This window comes from Pholis gunnellus (genome assembly GCF_910591455.1).
Source record: "Pholis gunnellus genome assembly, chromosome: 20".
In the NCBI taxonomy this organism is placed as follows: domain Eukaryota; kingdom Metazoa; phylum Chordata; class Actinopteri; order Perciformes; family Pholidae; genus Pholis; species Pholis gunnellus.
This window is the reverse complement of record NC_136547.1, coordinates 16,022,682-16,037,661: the sequence shown is the minus strand read 5'-3', so window position 1 is coordinate 16,037,661 and position 14,980 is coordinate 16,022,682. Positions and strand designations below refer to the sequence as shown.

Sequence of the window (14,980 nt, the reverse complement as noted above, 5' to 3'; positions counted from 1 at the left end):
TGTGTGTGTGTGCGCCATAATCAGTGGAATCCTTGCTCTTGAAACTCCTAGATGTAAGGAATGCACTCCTCTCTCCCCTGCTTCTCTGATGTTTTTGTAGAGATGACTTACATCTCTCTGTCACACACACACACACACACACACACACACACACTTTGGAAAACTTGTTTTCACAGGCAGCCAAAATCTTGACCTTTATCCTCCAGATTGCCAAGACTCACACTCTGCACGTGCACCTAAGGGGAAGACTCTCGCACAAAGCAAAACGAGCCGGGCATTGAGGAGAATAGTCACGATAGAACGGACTTGATGCACGCCAGGCCTCCAGTATAAATCTGCCCATGTATGGACACAAACACCCTGCGTGTCTGTGTGTGTGTGTGTGCGTGTGTGTGTGTGTCTAGATCTTATGATGTCTTTCATTTTCTGCCCCATTTCTCTCCACCATGTAGGGTTTGACATTTTCCTCACACAGGCTGTTATTCAGCTACGAGGTGCACTTTCGGTGCTCCAGTTTCTCTAACAATACAACTCGGCTGAGCAGCAGTAGTTGAATGTTTCCAACCGTGCTGAAATTCTTCAACACACATGTGCACTCTTGGCATATGTACACATGGGAAGTACACTTGTGTGTGTTTCTCTCAGGCCGAGCTACAGTTGTGAGTTGTAGGAAAGCTTTTTTTGTGTGTGTGGGCGTGTGTGTGACGGTTAAACACTGGGTGGTCTCAGCTTGAACATTATAATAGTTCCTTTTCCACATAAAGCCACAGATAAATTGAAAACACTCGGCAGGTTTCTGACACATTGCGTTCTACTACCCTCTTCCTAGTGTTTTACCTGTGTTCCTGATGACAGGAGAATATATAAGGAGGGTGTGTTTTCTTTTTCTGCACAGAAAAGTAGAAATAGTGCTATTAATCAACAATACTCCTGCTGACCTCAGCAATATTTGACCACGCAGACATATTTATTTTTGTTTGATTTGTTTTAGTTTTGACTTCCTTCCTGCTAAATCTTCCTGACTCAGTTGAGGTTTGGAAAAAGACCCTCTTACTGCTGAAGCTGCTTTAAATAGAAGGCTGTAGGTAGGGCGGGGGCCTCTCGAGGGTATTCCAGAATATTTTGTGGGTTTTTTTTTTTCGTTTCCCAAAATCTTACTCTCAGGAACAGTTCGAGTTCTAAGTCGAGTTCGATTTAAAATGTTTGTTTTGGAGCTAATGGATGGTTTTGTGCAAGAGAGAGAGAGTGTGTGTGTGTGTCTGTGTGTGTGTGTGTGTGTGTGTGTGTGAGAGAGAGTGTTAACTCCTATTCTGGGTGATTCGCTGCCAGCTGCAGATTGTGTGGTTTGGGTTTGTTCTGCCATCAGCCCCTCTATGAATAGCTGCAGCTTCAGGTACATACACAGCCTCTCTCTCTCTCTCTCTTTCTCTCTCTCTCTTTCTGTCATCATTTTCCCTCTTCTCCCGTCTTCTTTTCTTGTGACTCCATATTGCTTATTGCCATAGCGCTTTTGTCTTTTGTTTTTTTCTCTTAACTCAATTTCCCTCCAGCTCCTCTCTGCTTCCCCATTTATATATTTATTTAAATCAGCGTTTCTCATACTCCTCAATGTTCACCTGTATTTGGTGTATCTACGCTTTCCCCTTATTATTCATTTAATTTATTTTACATGATATCTCTTTCCCTCAGACTACTTGAAGTTTAGCAGTGACTATAGCCATGCGGTGGTGGGCGGCACCAACAGTGCTCGGGGCATGCGGTCTGCGTCTGAGCTCCGGGACTTGATGGACACCCTGCAGCGCAAGAAGATCGCCCTGGAGAACAGCCTGAGAGCCAACGGGAATGCGAACCCCTCCTACTTCAGCGTGACACAGGTCAGACATCATTTAGCTCAACTTCAGGATTTATCATTCCGCCTTCTACGTCATACTCCAACTGGGCTTATAAGAGTTTATATGGTTAGCCTGCATGTTTGTCTTGGGCTAAAAAGGGCTAACCGGGGTTTACTCATTATGTACAAGGCCAAACATGGCTAAGCAGAACATACACATCATGCTGGGCTATACTACAGTGTTTTTACGACAGCTTCTGTCACAGCTTTAAGTTTATATACTAAAGCCTCACCATTATCTTCTCATTATATTTATCTACCACTTATCATATTTTATGTGCATTTGATATTATGATGAAATAGCATTTTTAAGTATTTTCAGTTATAATGTATACATTTTTCCATTCTATCTCTCAGTCTCCCCCCACCACACCTACCACGAGTCCTGCCACGTCCTCATCAGCCTATCAGGACCAGGCGAGGCGGTTCTACAGCTCGGATCGTGCACCCATGTCTTTGAAATCGGCTCCCTCTTTTTCTCCCGGGCGACGGTCCGACCCTTCTTCTTCTTCTTCTTCTCTGGCCTCCCGCAACTCGGGCAGTCGCCACCAGGACAACCTCGGCATAAGCGACGGCCGACGGCTGCACAACCCGGGCTCCTCTTCTTCTTTGCTGTCCACATGGAACGGCGGCGGCTCCTCCGCCTCTGTTGACGGTAGCAACGGCTTCCTCCTCTCTCTTCCGCCCCCCTCCTCCTCATCCCGCGCTCCATCAACAGGAGGTGCAGCCAGCATGCCCTCGAGCCCCCGTCTTGGCCGCCGTAGCTACGGCAGCCAAGAGCCGGCGCCCAGCAGTAGAACCCGGAAATACTCGGCAGGCTCGCTGAATGGGATGATGGTAGGAGAGCACAGTCGCTCGCTGCCACGTCTCTGCCCCTCCCAATCTCCCCGTGACAACAACAACGGAGCCCTGACCTTGTCAACGCTGCCCCCGCGGCGATCCGATGTTGCCGGCGGTTACAAATTTAGCAAAGAGCATTACAACAACAGTCAGAATGCCAGCCCTGACATCAACCACAACCCCAGTAAATCAAGCCAGCTTTCCTCCAACAGGCATCAAATTCAGAGCGCAAATCAGGGAGAAAGCGTTGTGTCTATCTCCCTCTCCTCCCCCAAGAACCTGCCCTCCACTACGGCCACCGTCTCTTCCACACCCACTCCCCCCGATGTGACCATCCCATCCAGGACGGGGGGCTCCTCTTCTCCTCGTGTGGCCAAAAAGCTCAGCCTGACTTCCACTAGCTCTGTGGGCTCCACGAGTTCCAGCCCTCCCGAACTGGAACGGCTGGTAAGCCGTGGATCGTCCGCAGGAGTGGGCCTGTCTTATGGGGAGAGGGAGAGGCGAGGGGTAGACCTCGAGCTCACCGGTTCCCTGGGGCTCGGACTTGGAGAGAGGAGGTCTTCATTTGGGAAGGCAGGCCTGGAAGCTGGGATGGGGCTGGGCGAGCGGAGGCAGTCGTTCGGAAAGGCAGGAGTGACCCCACCAGGAGGTTTCAGGGAAAGAAGGGGGAGCATCAGCTCACTGAGCGGGAAGGAGGAACTGACCGACTATCATCAGCACCAAAAAGACGAGAGACTCCGTGAGCAGGAGGTGGAAAGGCTGGTGAGTTTGAGTGCGTTTGAACTGAGCACACAACTGTTGCAACATGTTGCCATTCAGATCAGATGGCACTGTCTCGCTATGTAGCTATAACCTGTGATACAGACCGTATCTGGTGTATAATGTGTAAATTAGCTTACAGACTTACAGACTTACAGACCTTTGACAGGTGAACAGCGTGTTGCCATTGCGGACACTGAAAGAAGATTGGGGTATCAGGTTTAAATTGGCCGTGTAAGGTTTCTGTTTTGCGTACAACATGCAATCACACAAAAAATGGAATGCCTCCCTTCACACCAAACTCCTCCTCGTGCCCTCAAACATACTCTCCCAGGGAGCTTAGCACACAAACACACACACACACACATGCATACACACAGAGAGAGAGAGAGTGGGTTCACCACTCCACAGATGCCTCTGGCAGTTAGCCCATACTAACAGGACTATTCTTAACCCCGTACTTGGGTCATTTGTGTGTTTGTGTATGTGCGGTGCGTGTTTAAGTCAGTCATCTGGAGGTCCGCCCAGTGCGGTTCGGACCACTGAAGAGCCACAGAACACATCAGTCAGATGTTGGTTAGAGCAACCAGGAAGATTAGAGAGCAGAGTTGTAGTGCAGCAGGTGGATAAACACACAGATGCTCAACATATAATGACAGCTGGACTCATAATCCCGCCATCGTTCCCTCTTTAAATGTCTTTCTCTTTCACGTAGCCGGGTTCAGCTCAGTCATCGGGTGTCTCTTGAGCTGTGAGAAAGAGTTTTCTGGATGCTGTACAAACCAAATTATGTTTCACGAGCTTCTCAGTGGCTTTAACCTACTCGACTATAGCGAGATAGAACATGAAACCCAGCCACGCTTCATATGATGTGGTTTGATTTAAATGCATTTGTTTTTAGTTTGTGCCCCAGTGTAATGGATAGCAGCCACCTGTTAGGCATGTTTAATGATGTATTCAAATTGTTTTAATCAAAGAGTGATCTGAGTTTCTATATTTTACTGTAAAAACTATGGTTATTATAAAGTCAATTCTGATGATCTTGTTTACTTCATATAGAGGCAAGAGTAATAATTTCATAACCAGTTAAAAGTTCCTTGCCGTAACTTTAATCTTTTTTTTTTAATAATAGCTCTGAATGTTTGATAATTAACAGTTAATAACAGTTCTGATCAGATATTGAAAGAAAGCCAATAGCAGCATCTGAGTTCAAGGCTGAGCTCAGGAAGGCTTTGTCTTAATCTTGTCTGCCCTCTAGTGGTAGAACAGGAAACCTGCGTTCATTCCATACTGTTGATGTTATTAGGTTGTGTGCATAAATGGCTATTTTGGGGTTTTGACAGCAACGAAAGGAAGGGAAACACAAGAACAATTGCTTAAAGCTAACACGATCGCCTATTGTGTCAGTTAGGATGTACAGTTTAGATGTATTTGGTGAGGTTTGGATATGTTTAGATTATATTCCATCAGTCCATATATAGAATTCGGCATTTAGCAAAGCGACTTTGTCTTGTCGCTGTAAATAGTTTTATCGTAGAATTGACAGAATTAAAAAGTGCAGGACTGTAATGGTTGCTACTAATAAGAGAGCACTGGAAGGTGATCATGAGGAATAAATGACGGGAAAAGGAGAAAAAGAGAGATTAAGAGCTAGAGTGAGATAACTCTCTCTTTTCCTTTTGCTATTACCATTACAAAAGGCTTTATTTCACCTGAGAAGCACTGCAGGTCAGAGGCCAACATACTTGAATTCCTCCGTTTGTCCACTATGTGTCAGGCCAAAGCTTCAGCTATTATTTTATTCTATACAGCTCAGTTCTTTCGGTGTGTCCTCTCTCTCTCTCTCTCTCTCTCTCTCTCTCTCTCTCTCTCTCTCTCTCTCTCTCTCTCTCTCTCTCTCTCTCTCTCTCTCTCTCTCTCTCTCTCTCTCTCTCTCTCTCTCTCTCTCTCCGGCTCTCTCTCTAGTTGAAAGCTGATTACTATAAAGGCTCCACAGAGGCTTGTGTCCATCAGAATAGAACAAGGTGACAAACTGACACAGGCTCGTTTTGCCTCAGCTCCTGGTTCACATTACACACTATATGCACTCACACACACATGCATACAAAAGATTATTCCGCTGGTAAACAATTTGTACTGTGGTCACTTATTCATATTATTCATATTTCTATTGATTAAATTACTTTTTATATTTAATTTTTAAAATAATGGGATAAATTATGAGCAATATAATGTGCAGCGCTATATGTTTCTCTTAAATATGATGTCTCTCTTCTAATCAGACTGATAGTCCAAACTTCACCTGGTTCAGATTCCTTCCTAGAGCACATTTCCCTGGAAAGTGTCCTGTTTCCTCCGCAGCCATACACACACACACACACACACACACACACACACGTTCCTGTGTTTGGAGTCATGACCTGGAGTTGACAGCTGTCCAGCTTCTCATTAGCTTACTCTCTCTCTATATCTCTCACTCACACACGCGAACACATTCACACACCTCTGTCTCATGTTCGCTTTTTTCTAACCTCCTTCTTTCCGCCTCTGATATTACTTACACGGGCTTGCTGTGTGGGTTTATATTTCTCCCTCCAGAGAAGCTACTGCTGAACCTCTGAGGGTATATTTTGACCCTCTGCAGCCTCTGTAGCTCCCCATAGAGCTGAGTTTGAGCAGACAGAACTGTGGAAAAGGGATCTCTCGCTCCAGAGATTTCCCAACGAGATTTTACAATTTTACAGTAGAGGATGTAAATTACAAACAAAACAGGAGTGTATTTTGGACTTAAACAAGGACATTTTAACTGAAGCGATTCACTTCTGCGATGCTTCCCCAGGTAACTTGGCATTGGAAACTTGATTTCATGATGGAAAGAAGTAATACCAGCTGAGCTGTTGTGACTTCTCTCTAGTTTGGAACATAACAGAACGTTCAATTTGTGCTTCTTCTTTTAACCAATTTGAATGTCAGAATCAGTATAACAAATTGTGTTGTTTACTGGTATTGAGTTAACGTCTGACTAATAGAAATGTAACTGGAATTTAGGTATGATCTGAAATAACATGCTCTGTTTTTCCACGTTTGATATATAGCTCACCTCGTAATCCAGCACCACCATAGGGCTCTATATACAATGGGTTTTTTTTAATAACATGGTTATACTGTGTTTGTGTAGCACCCCAAAACTCTGTTCCTAAAATGCAGTAGATTAAAACATGGTGGGGACTTTTGGGTTTGTTATTCAAGGTAGCTACCATGAATTTCTGGCATATACTGTAACTCATGTACTTGTGTGTGTGTGTGTGTGTGTGTGTGTGTGTGTGCGCGTGCATGCTCATCTCAGGAGCGACAGCGGCTAGAGACCATCCTGTCTCTGTGTTCGGAGCTGGGCCGGTCTGCCAGAGATGGAGGAGGCGCAGCTACAAGTCCCACTTCAGCTGTGTCGGATCTCCAGAAGATCAACCAGGAGCTCGAGAAGCTTCAACTGAACGACGACGACGACGTCGACGACGACGATGCACCATCTGTCTTTTCAGACTCTTCAGCCACTAACGGAACAACGAGGAACGGACACATGGCCTCCCTTGGATCAGAGAACGGTTACTATGATGATGACCTACAGGTACGACGGAGGCGCAGCAGCGGCCACCGAGACAACAGGGCGGAATCCCCCGCCGTCAGCCTGCGAAGCTTCGCCCCTTCACCTTCTCCACGTGCACAGAGGACCAATGAGGTACAAGGGATTTGTTTCTACACATTTATACGCACTCATACAATATCACATCAGTAGCTGCAAATGGCCCTATCTAGAGCCAGTTTGGTTTGTCCCGCTCCACACGTACTAAGGTAACCAAAACATGTTTTCAAGTGATTATACACTAAAGACAAAATACTTCTTAATAATAGATTACATTTCTGCCAATAGCTCTCCCTAAATGCTACACAGTGTAAATTATAAAGAAAAGAGCAAGAGAGACGGGGCGCAAGACAGACCTGAGAGTGCACACGGTGGTGAATAAGATCTCTATATAGTTATTCTGTCATTCTGTAGTTAAGCAGCAGAGCATATGGATTTACAGTTGCAGTCTATCAACATACACATCCTTCACGTACGCAGATGGCAGATATTTACAGACCATTTATTAGGTTAGAGCAGGCTAAGTGTTACAAATTCAGAATGGACAGCTGGTGTTAGTATGTGTGATTGTGTCTTCCCACATTTTATTTTGACATTTTCAGTGCCCAGAGGAAGTACTGCTTCACCACAGCAAACCAGTGTTTAGTACTCCGAATGAAAACATTATTTAGCAATAATGTAAGATATAGATTATTTTGTTCTGCACTTACAAATACTGTTGGTGCCCCTATTTCCACTTGATGTCACCTCATTATTTAAATGGTGGTGTCAGCGATCACTATTACAACCAGTGACTATAAAACCCCAATATTGGCTCTAATCAAGTTTGAACTGCATCTTGAAAATGGTTCAATCTGTTAATGATGGTGTTACCAGGCTATAGATGACGCCGCTCGTCGCCGCAGACAGGAAGTGAGGCCTTCAGAGGAGGAAGTGAGGCGCGTGGAAGAGGAGAGGATCCAGGTGCTGAACAACATGGAGGAGCTGGAGCAGAAGATCAAAGAGCTGGACAACCAAATGGATGAATCTGCCCAAGAGGTAAAGAGAAGACGGAGCGAAGGGCGATTTGGTGCCGCTGCAGCAAAAATGGCCATCTTAACAATTCATGGTTTAATAATAAGTCTAGAAGTCCTATTTTTAAAGAGAAATGAGGAACACATCAGTAACATGTTCACACTGTATTGGGTTGTGTTACATACAGGTTTTAATAAAAGTAAGGATAAACCCAAAGTCACTAGAAATGGCTTACTTACTGGTGTGCATTTATCCAAGGTGGAGCTTGAGCGAGCTCTGGTGGAGGCTGAGCAGGAGTCGGAGGTCGCTGCTCTCCAGCAGGAGAAAGAGGCTCTGGAAGCAATTCACAACAAGATGGCTGACCTGGAGACCAAGTCCCAGCAGGAAAAAGACAAGGTATCTAACAGGCTGTGCTTCATTGTAAAACAATGAGAGACCAGACAAGAGGTCACAGTGGCTGACGCAGAGACCAAGAGCAGAGAGCATTCATCAACAGACGAGGCGCTTGATGATGCATCTTCTGCACATTGTTTGTGTTTCTTTGCCGAAAGGGCTGGAAAGTGACGTTATTATTGTGCATCGGGGAGAAACACAAGTGTTGTACACCGAACGTGGCTTGTAACAAGCAACATTTCCCTTCCTATGACGTTTGGTTATGAAAATACACACACTGCTCTGAGACTCTCATACATGTAGGGGTCATGTGACTAACCGGTAGGCGTTAATCCCGCTTATGCTGTCTCCGGTCCAAATATATATCTGCTAATACTGCCCAGGGTATAGTGGTCACCAAGTGATCCCGTCTTACACACGCTCCTGCGGGACGACCGTGGGTGTGGGTGAACGTGTGTGTGTGTGTGTGTGTCTTTGACCAGTATATGGTAACATTGACAGGGTGGGGAGTGCATAAACGGATTGAATTTGTCGTCGGTATGTGGGCGTTTGCGAGTACATGCTTTGGTTTAGCGTTTGGACGTTCCCCTCTGTCGGATTGGGTCCCACCCTGGTTGGCAGATTTCCTTGGACCACACACAGCTGGTAGATACTGTATATGATACAAAACCTCGTCGTGATACTGAGTGAGACGGGGGAGAAAAGAGAGACGGAGCGATCAGATAGACGAGCGTTGAAGCGCGCGTGTATATGTTGTGTTATTTATAGAGAGGACTGTCAGTCTACTGAGCCATTCCTTCTCATCCATCCCATCAGTCCTTTCCATTCAAACAAACAGAGGAGAAAGAGCTCATGACACTCCATCATACTACCTCCATTCCTACTGTCCTCCCCAGTCCTCCATCTCTTTGGTAGATGTTTTTTTTTCTCCAGCTTGCCCTCCCCTCCCTAACCTCTAGGCTAATCTTGCTGACCTGGTCGCCGTAGTGACTAACTGTGGCTCCCCAGTCCCACTAACGCTGCCATCCTCTCTCTGTCCCCGTGTGGATGTGTGTCTCCGTTTCCGTTGTCTGTCGTGCACATCAACAAACGTGCACATGTATGTGCGTGCGGGCGTGTCTGTGCGTCTCTGTGTCGTGTACATGTGTGTATGCCAGGCGTGCGAGTTGCTACAGGCAGAGAGGGGCAGAGTAGAGAGGTTGGCTCAGGTTGTGTGTGAGCAGCGCTCCCAGCTGGACAGCTGCCCTGAGGCCACCAAGGAGCCCCTGCAGGAGCAGCTGGCCAGGGTCAGTACGAACACACACATCACCTACATCAAACGCATTCACAGGAAGAAATGTACTAAAGTGTGTAAACACCGGACAAGCATAGAACTCCACATTAGTGGGAAACACAACAGCTGTGCATGAGTACGCCGCATATTGACACTCAAAACATGCAGCATATGTAGACCGGTGTTCGCATGAACATATTCTGGAAAAGAGACACGTGATGCTCGCGTACTTGAACTTGCATGTGAATATGCACACAATTTCAACCCACGGCCACCTTTTGATCTTTACCTGGTTCATGTTCTTGTTCTCTTCTCACCGTCTCACTCTTTAGGTTTCTATGTCTCCTCATTTCACCAGAAGGGTTGATCCTGTTGGTGTATATAGTATCTCAAGAGCTTTAAGACCTGTTTGGCTATTATAGAACTACGCTGACGTTTGGGCATGCGATCTAAGGCTACACCTTAAACTATTTTAATGATCATTTAAGGCCATAATCGTGCAGCCCTACATCCATCCAGCCATTATTTATCCAACCCAGCTGACATTGGGTGAGAGGCAGAGGTTCACCCTTCACAGGCTTCCAGTCAATCACAGGGCTGACACGTGGAGACGGACAAGTCATTCGCTTTTTTTTTGTTAACCTGCATCTTGCATGTTTAAGTGTATGTGCTATAACGGTATGTCTAGTTAAGGCTGTCCTGTACACACACATGTTTTCTTTTGGCTTGCCTGTTTACCTGTGTTCTTGTGTGTGTGTGTGTGTGTGTGTGTGTGTGTGTGTTTGTGTGTCAGGACTGTGAGGTGCTCGATGCAGAGTCGAAGCGTTTTGAGGACCTGGAGTTTCAGCAACTGGAGAGAGAGAGCAGGCAGGACGAGGAGAAGGAGATCCATACGCAACAGCTTCTCCGGGACATCGCAGACTACCAGCGGAGCACTGTCACTCGCAAGGTAACAAGCTGAATCTCTGTTTAAAGTGGTTTGAAAAGCATGCAGACTTGTGTATTTTCGTAGTTTTGCCTAAAAACACGTAACAAGCTGGTTTTGTTTTTCTTTCAGGAACGACTGTTAACTCTGAAGAAGCAGGCAACACAGATTACCCAGCAGGCTCAGCGAGAGAAGGAGAGCTTCTTGAAGGAGAGGAGCACCCTCGAAGCAATGCTGCAAAGGGTACGAAGATATCCATGTTTGCATGTGTATGCATGTGACCATCCAGGCCTCCTGTGTGTGTGAATGAAAAGCAAAAGCGATCAAGAAGTGGTTCATTTTGTGGTTTTTAGCATTGTTTTTGTTTCCTTGTTCTGTTTTTTAGGAGAAAGAAAACATCACCATGCTGGAAAGAAAATACGCTGACCTCACTGGTGGCCGAGGTTTCAGTCTCAGGGAGGTAGGTTTGATCGACAGTCCTCCTCTTTGAACTCCTTAAGGCTCTTCAAGTGAGCAGGACTTCCATCATTTATAACCGTGGGGTTTCCTTCTCTGCTAGGAAACAGCCTCTCTGGCTGATGTGTGTCAGTCTGTTAGTGATCGCTACCGTGACACAACCTCTGCCGCAATTTCTCCTCCTCCAGTCAACTTGTGCGCCCTCGCATCCCTCCTCTCCTCTATTTCTCTCAAGAATGCAGAGGTACTTTTGGCTTATTTCACTAATATTTCCCCTTCTCTTTTTTAATCCATCTCATCCTTCCTTCCTGTCCTTCGTTCCTTTATTCTGTTTTTCTCCTTACAGTATCTCGTTGTAACTGCAAGTCCCTGCAATATAGGTTACAGGAAATTGAGACCGTTTTCATTAATTCTATGCACAACTTATACTCACTTATGTATTAATACTGCGGTAACCTTGTTATAATGCCTATTGCCGTATGTAAACCACTGAATGAATGTTACCCGTACAGTGTCTAAGTAACTTACTTCCAAGTCACAAGACTTGTTGTTCCACTTTTTGCTTTGAAATTGCCAAAATTGCAACCAAATTCTGCATCAGTCTAACAACTAATAAAACTACTAAAACGTTTGTCATTAATATGGCTGACTCACGTCATGCTATGCCTCACCCCTTCTTTCTCCCCCCCCCCCCCTTTCTCTACATGACACTTTCCAGGGCTATGTCACAGTCAGTGAAATCAATAAGCTTTACTCACAGCTCGGGGCGGACCCTAAACCCGCCCTTGCCCCCACTCTGGCCAATGCCTTTCCTGAGTCCGAGGCAAACTCCTCCCCTGACGACGACACCCCCAAACCACCGGAGGATGAGGTGTGTGTGTAGTGGTGTTAAGGGCTCGCGTAGACGTAGATTATGCAAAGTGTGTGTGAGTGTGTGAAAGTGTTTCCCTCAATTTCCCTTCCTTCTTTTGCACCGTTTCAGTTTTTCTGACAATAATCCTTTCTTCTTTTCAAAGCTCTGCCATTCATCCTCACCTGCCGACTGTCTCTCCTCTTCCTCCTCTTCTTCTTCTTCCCACTTCTATCCCCGTCCCCTCCCCAAAACACCCTCTGTGCATTGGCCAGAGAACATGGTGTCATACAGAGACCCCTCTCCCCTCCCTGACTCTCCCCCACCTCCCCTCCCTGTCAAAAAACACCACCACCGACACAGGCAGGTAATGCGAGTGTCTCTTTCTGTGTGTGTGTGTGTGTGTGTGTGTATCAGCAACTTTGTGTTTGTCCGTTTTTACGTGACAAACACAAAACCAGACGCACAGTTTACACCGTTGCTTTGATTGATTGCTGCTGATTATAGTAAATCATTGATAATTGTTCAGGTAAATTTGGTTTTAGTGCACAATTAAGAAAGCTGATCCTCCCTCCTATCCCATCTCACACTCGTATGAAATACTTAGAATTTATTTATATGGCTGAAATTAATAAATATGGATTAAAGAATTGGAGTATGCATTGTTGTTTGCTACATTGTCTTTTTGTTGATATTCTTAATAAAACAAAAAAAGTGTAAGTACAACATTTAACAATAAATCCCACACACAGAAACTTACTTTTCCTTGAAGCAGTGGGACCGTGTTATATGACCTACAATGAAATCGGATCATTTTGCTCATTAATTTCATTGGGTTGAATGAATATGACGCATAATCAATAGTCAATTAACTGTGTACATGCCTTCCCCTCTGTGTGTGTGTGTGTGTGTGTGTGTTTTATCAGCATTTCCGTTTGCTGGAAGAGAAGAAGAGGTCTGACAGAGAAGGCGGTTCCCATCTAAGTGACACATTACCCAGGAAGAGAACCACCCCCACCATGACCCCCCAGTTTATGTGTGCAACACTGGGACGCAGCTTCCCAACCAAGGTACACATGAATATAGATGTACATGTACGCATGAATGACGATGATGTCATACTTTGGCTTGCTCTGTGTTTTTTGTATTGTGTATTATAATTACAGATATTGTGTCATTTAAAGATGCAAACCAGATTTTTTTTAAATTACTAAAACCTTAAAGGTTTGGTCTCTTCTTGGTCTTTGTGTTAGGCCCATCATCCCCTGGTACAGAGCACAAGTTGTGGCAGCATTCTCCCAAGAATATTCTCCATTTCCAACAAGGACACTGAATCTCGCCGTCTGCATAAAGGTATACAAACATATACTTACACACTTACTTAGAAACCATATACACGGATAAAGAGAGTACTTGTTTTGTGCACAGATATATGGGAGTACATGTAACTTCACTTACAAAGACTATCTACCCTTTTTGTTTGTGCACGTCGTCGTGTTTAGTTGGATCACAAAGTTTCTCATTTGTTTACGTGTCAGTGGAGATAGTGCAGGAATGTAAGTGGAGGAGGGCTGCTCCAACAAGTGGTGTAGAGTATTGTGTGTGTGTGTCTTGTGTGAGGGAGTAAAACAGAGGTACCGGTTTGAGTAAAACACTTTGATAGTATTCTGTTAGTTAGTAAAAGGGTTGTGACAAAACAAGCTGCTTAGAAGTAGATTTCTTCTCAGTCAACTTCCTGCCACAAACGTCAACCAGCCATTTCCCATCATGAAGAAAATGTGCTTTTCATTCACCACAGAGTAGAATCCCGTTGCCCTCTGTTTGGATGAATGCTGACGTGTAGTTTTGAACGCATATTTAACTGCTGAAAGATAAAGGATGGTCTGCTAACTCAAGGACCCTGTGCCTTCTTTCCATGTCAACTTCAATGTGTATATGGTCTTAATATTTTGAATGAAAAAGTAATTACTCGAGTGCAAACTAACCACATGCACCAAACCAATTTTGACCGTTCCTATAGCTCTTTCATTGTCGCTCTTTTGTACGACAGACATGCTGAAAAAAAAATTGTTTTAGATTGTGTTGTAAGATTACTGCTGTTTTTCCCGGACACTGCTACGTGGGTATCTGGCCCCTCAGTCCCTTCGGTCCCTTGATCTGGCTCATCAGATGGGCGGGTCTGCTGCATGGTGCAGATGGTATCAGGTTTTTTTTGTGTGTGTTTCTTCCTGTACCCAGAGGCTGAGTTAGTCTATCTTTAAAGTATCTGCACCATCATTATTGTCGTCATTCCTCCTCCTACTTCTGAGGACATCTCATTTCTTTCCAGACATCTTTGGACGGCCTAAACTGCGTTTAGGACTCTGCTGTGCTGCACTCATTTTGCAGACCGTTTGTTTGTTTGGGGAGTCTTACTTTTTGGACACGTTTTATTCACTGGACTTGTATTAGTTACACCAATAAGGTGTGAATTTATTTTTCCCTGAACGCATAAGAGCGTTTCACAGTGGCGGGGCATTGTGATCCAAAATTGAAGCCATCTGGGCAAACGGTCGTGCCAGATGAAGTGACCGAGACGGGTACAACACAAGAATGCACGCGTGCATAAGGAGAATACATAACGTTAGTCAATGCTAATGTTGTTGTTTATTTCTCTTTCTGTGTGTGTGTGTGTCTCCAGGTCAGCCCGGCTCACGAGCAGCATCCCAGAACAACGTCTACCTCGATGCCTTCGGGTACCGCGACAACCAGGCCTTTGACACAATGAGCGTGGATAGCACGGACTCCATTGAAACCAGCATCTCTGCTTGTTCACCTGATAATGTCTCCAGGTAGGTGTCTCCAGATGGTGTGCATGGACACACACGTGTATGTACAGTATGTCTGTGGCCATCAATAGGAGTATGAACATTACTCACTGCTACTTTCTTCACTTTCTC

The 14,980-nt window shown here is 45.2% G+C and overlaps 1 protein-coding gene across 1 annotated transcript in view; it reads left to right on the top strand.

The window, feature by feature from the left end:
• phldb2b (pleckstrin homology-like domain, family B, member 2b) overlaps positions 1–14,980 on the top strand; it is a gene marked incomplete at its 5' end in the record, with an annotated part of 38,491 nt that overhangs the window by 16,832 nt on the left and 6,679 nt on the right. Inside the window, 14 exons of the mRNA XM_079181629.1 lie at positions 1,690–1,874; positions 2,249–3,493; positions 6,837–7,226; positions 8,007–8,168; positions 8,403–8,540; positions 9,695–9,823; positions 10,604–10,759; positions 10,868–10,978; positions 11,121–11,195; positions 11,910–12,062; positions 12,208–12,408; positions 12,968–13,111; positions 13,295–13,394; positions 14,722–14,872. Of these exons, the coding sequence (XP_079037755.1) occupies positions 1,690–1,874; positions 2,249–3,493; positions 6,837–7,226; positions 8,007–8,168; positions 8,403–8,540; positions 9,695–9,823; positions 10,604–10,759; positions 10,868–10,978; positions 11,121–11,195; positions 11,910–12,062; positions 12,208–12,408; positions 12,968–13,111; positions 13,295–13,394; positions 14,722–14,872 (3,340 nt within the window). The remainder of the gene's footprint in view (positions 1–1,689; positions 1,875–2,248; positions 3,494–6,836; positions 7,227–8,006; positions 8,169–8,402; positions 8,541–9,694; positions 9,824–10,603; positions 10,760–10,867; positions 10,979–11,120; positions 11,196–11,909; positions 12,063–12,207; positions 12,409–12,967; positions 13,112–13,294; positions 13,395–14,721; positions 14,873–14,980) is intronic.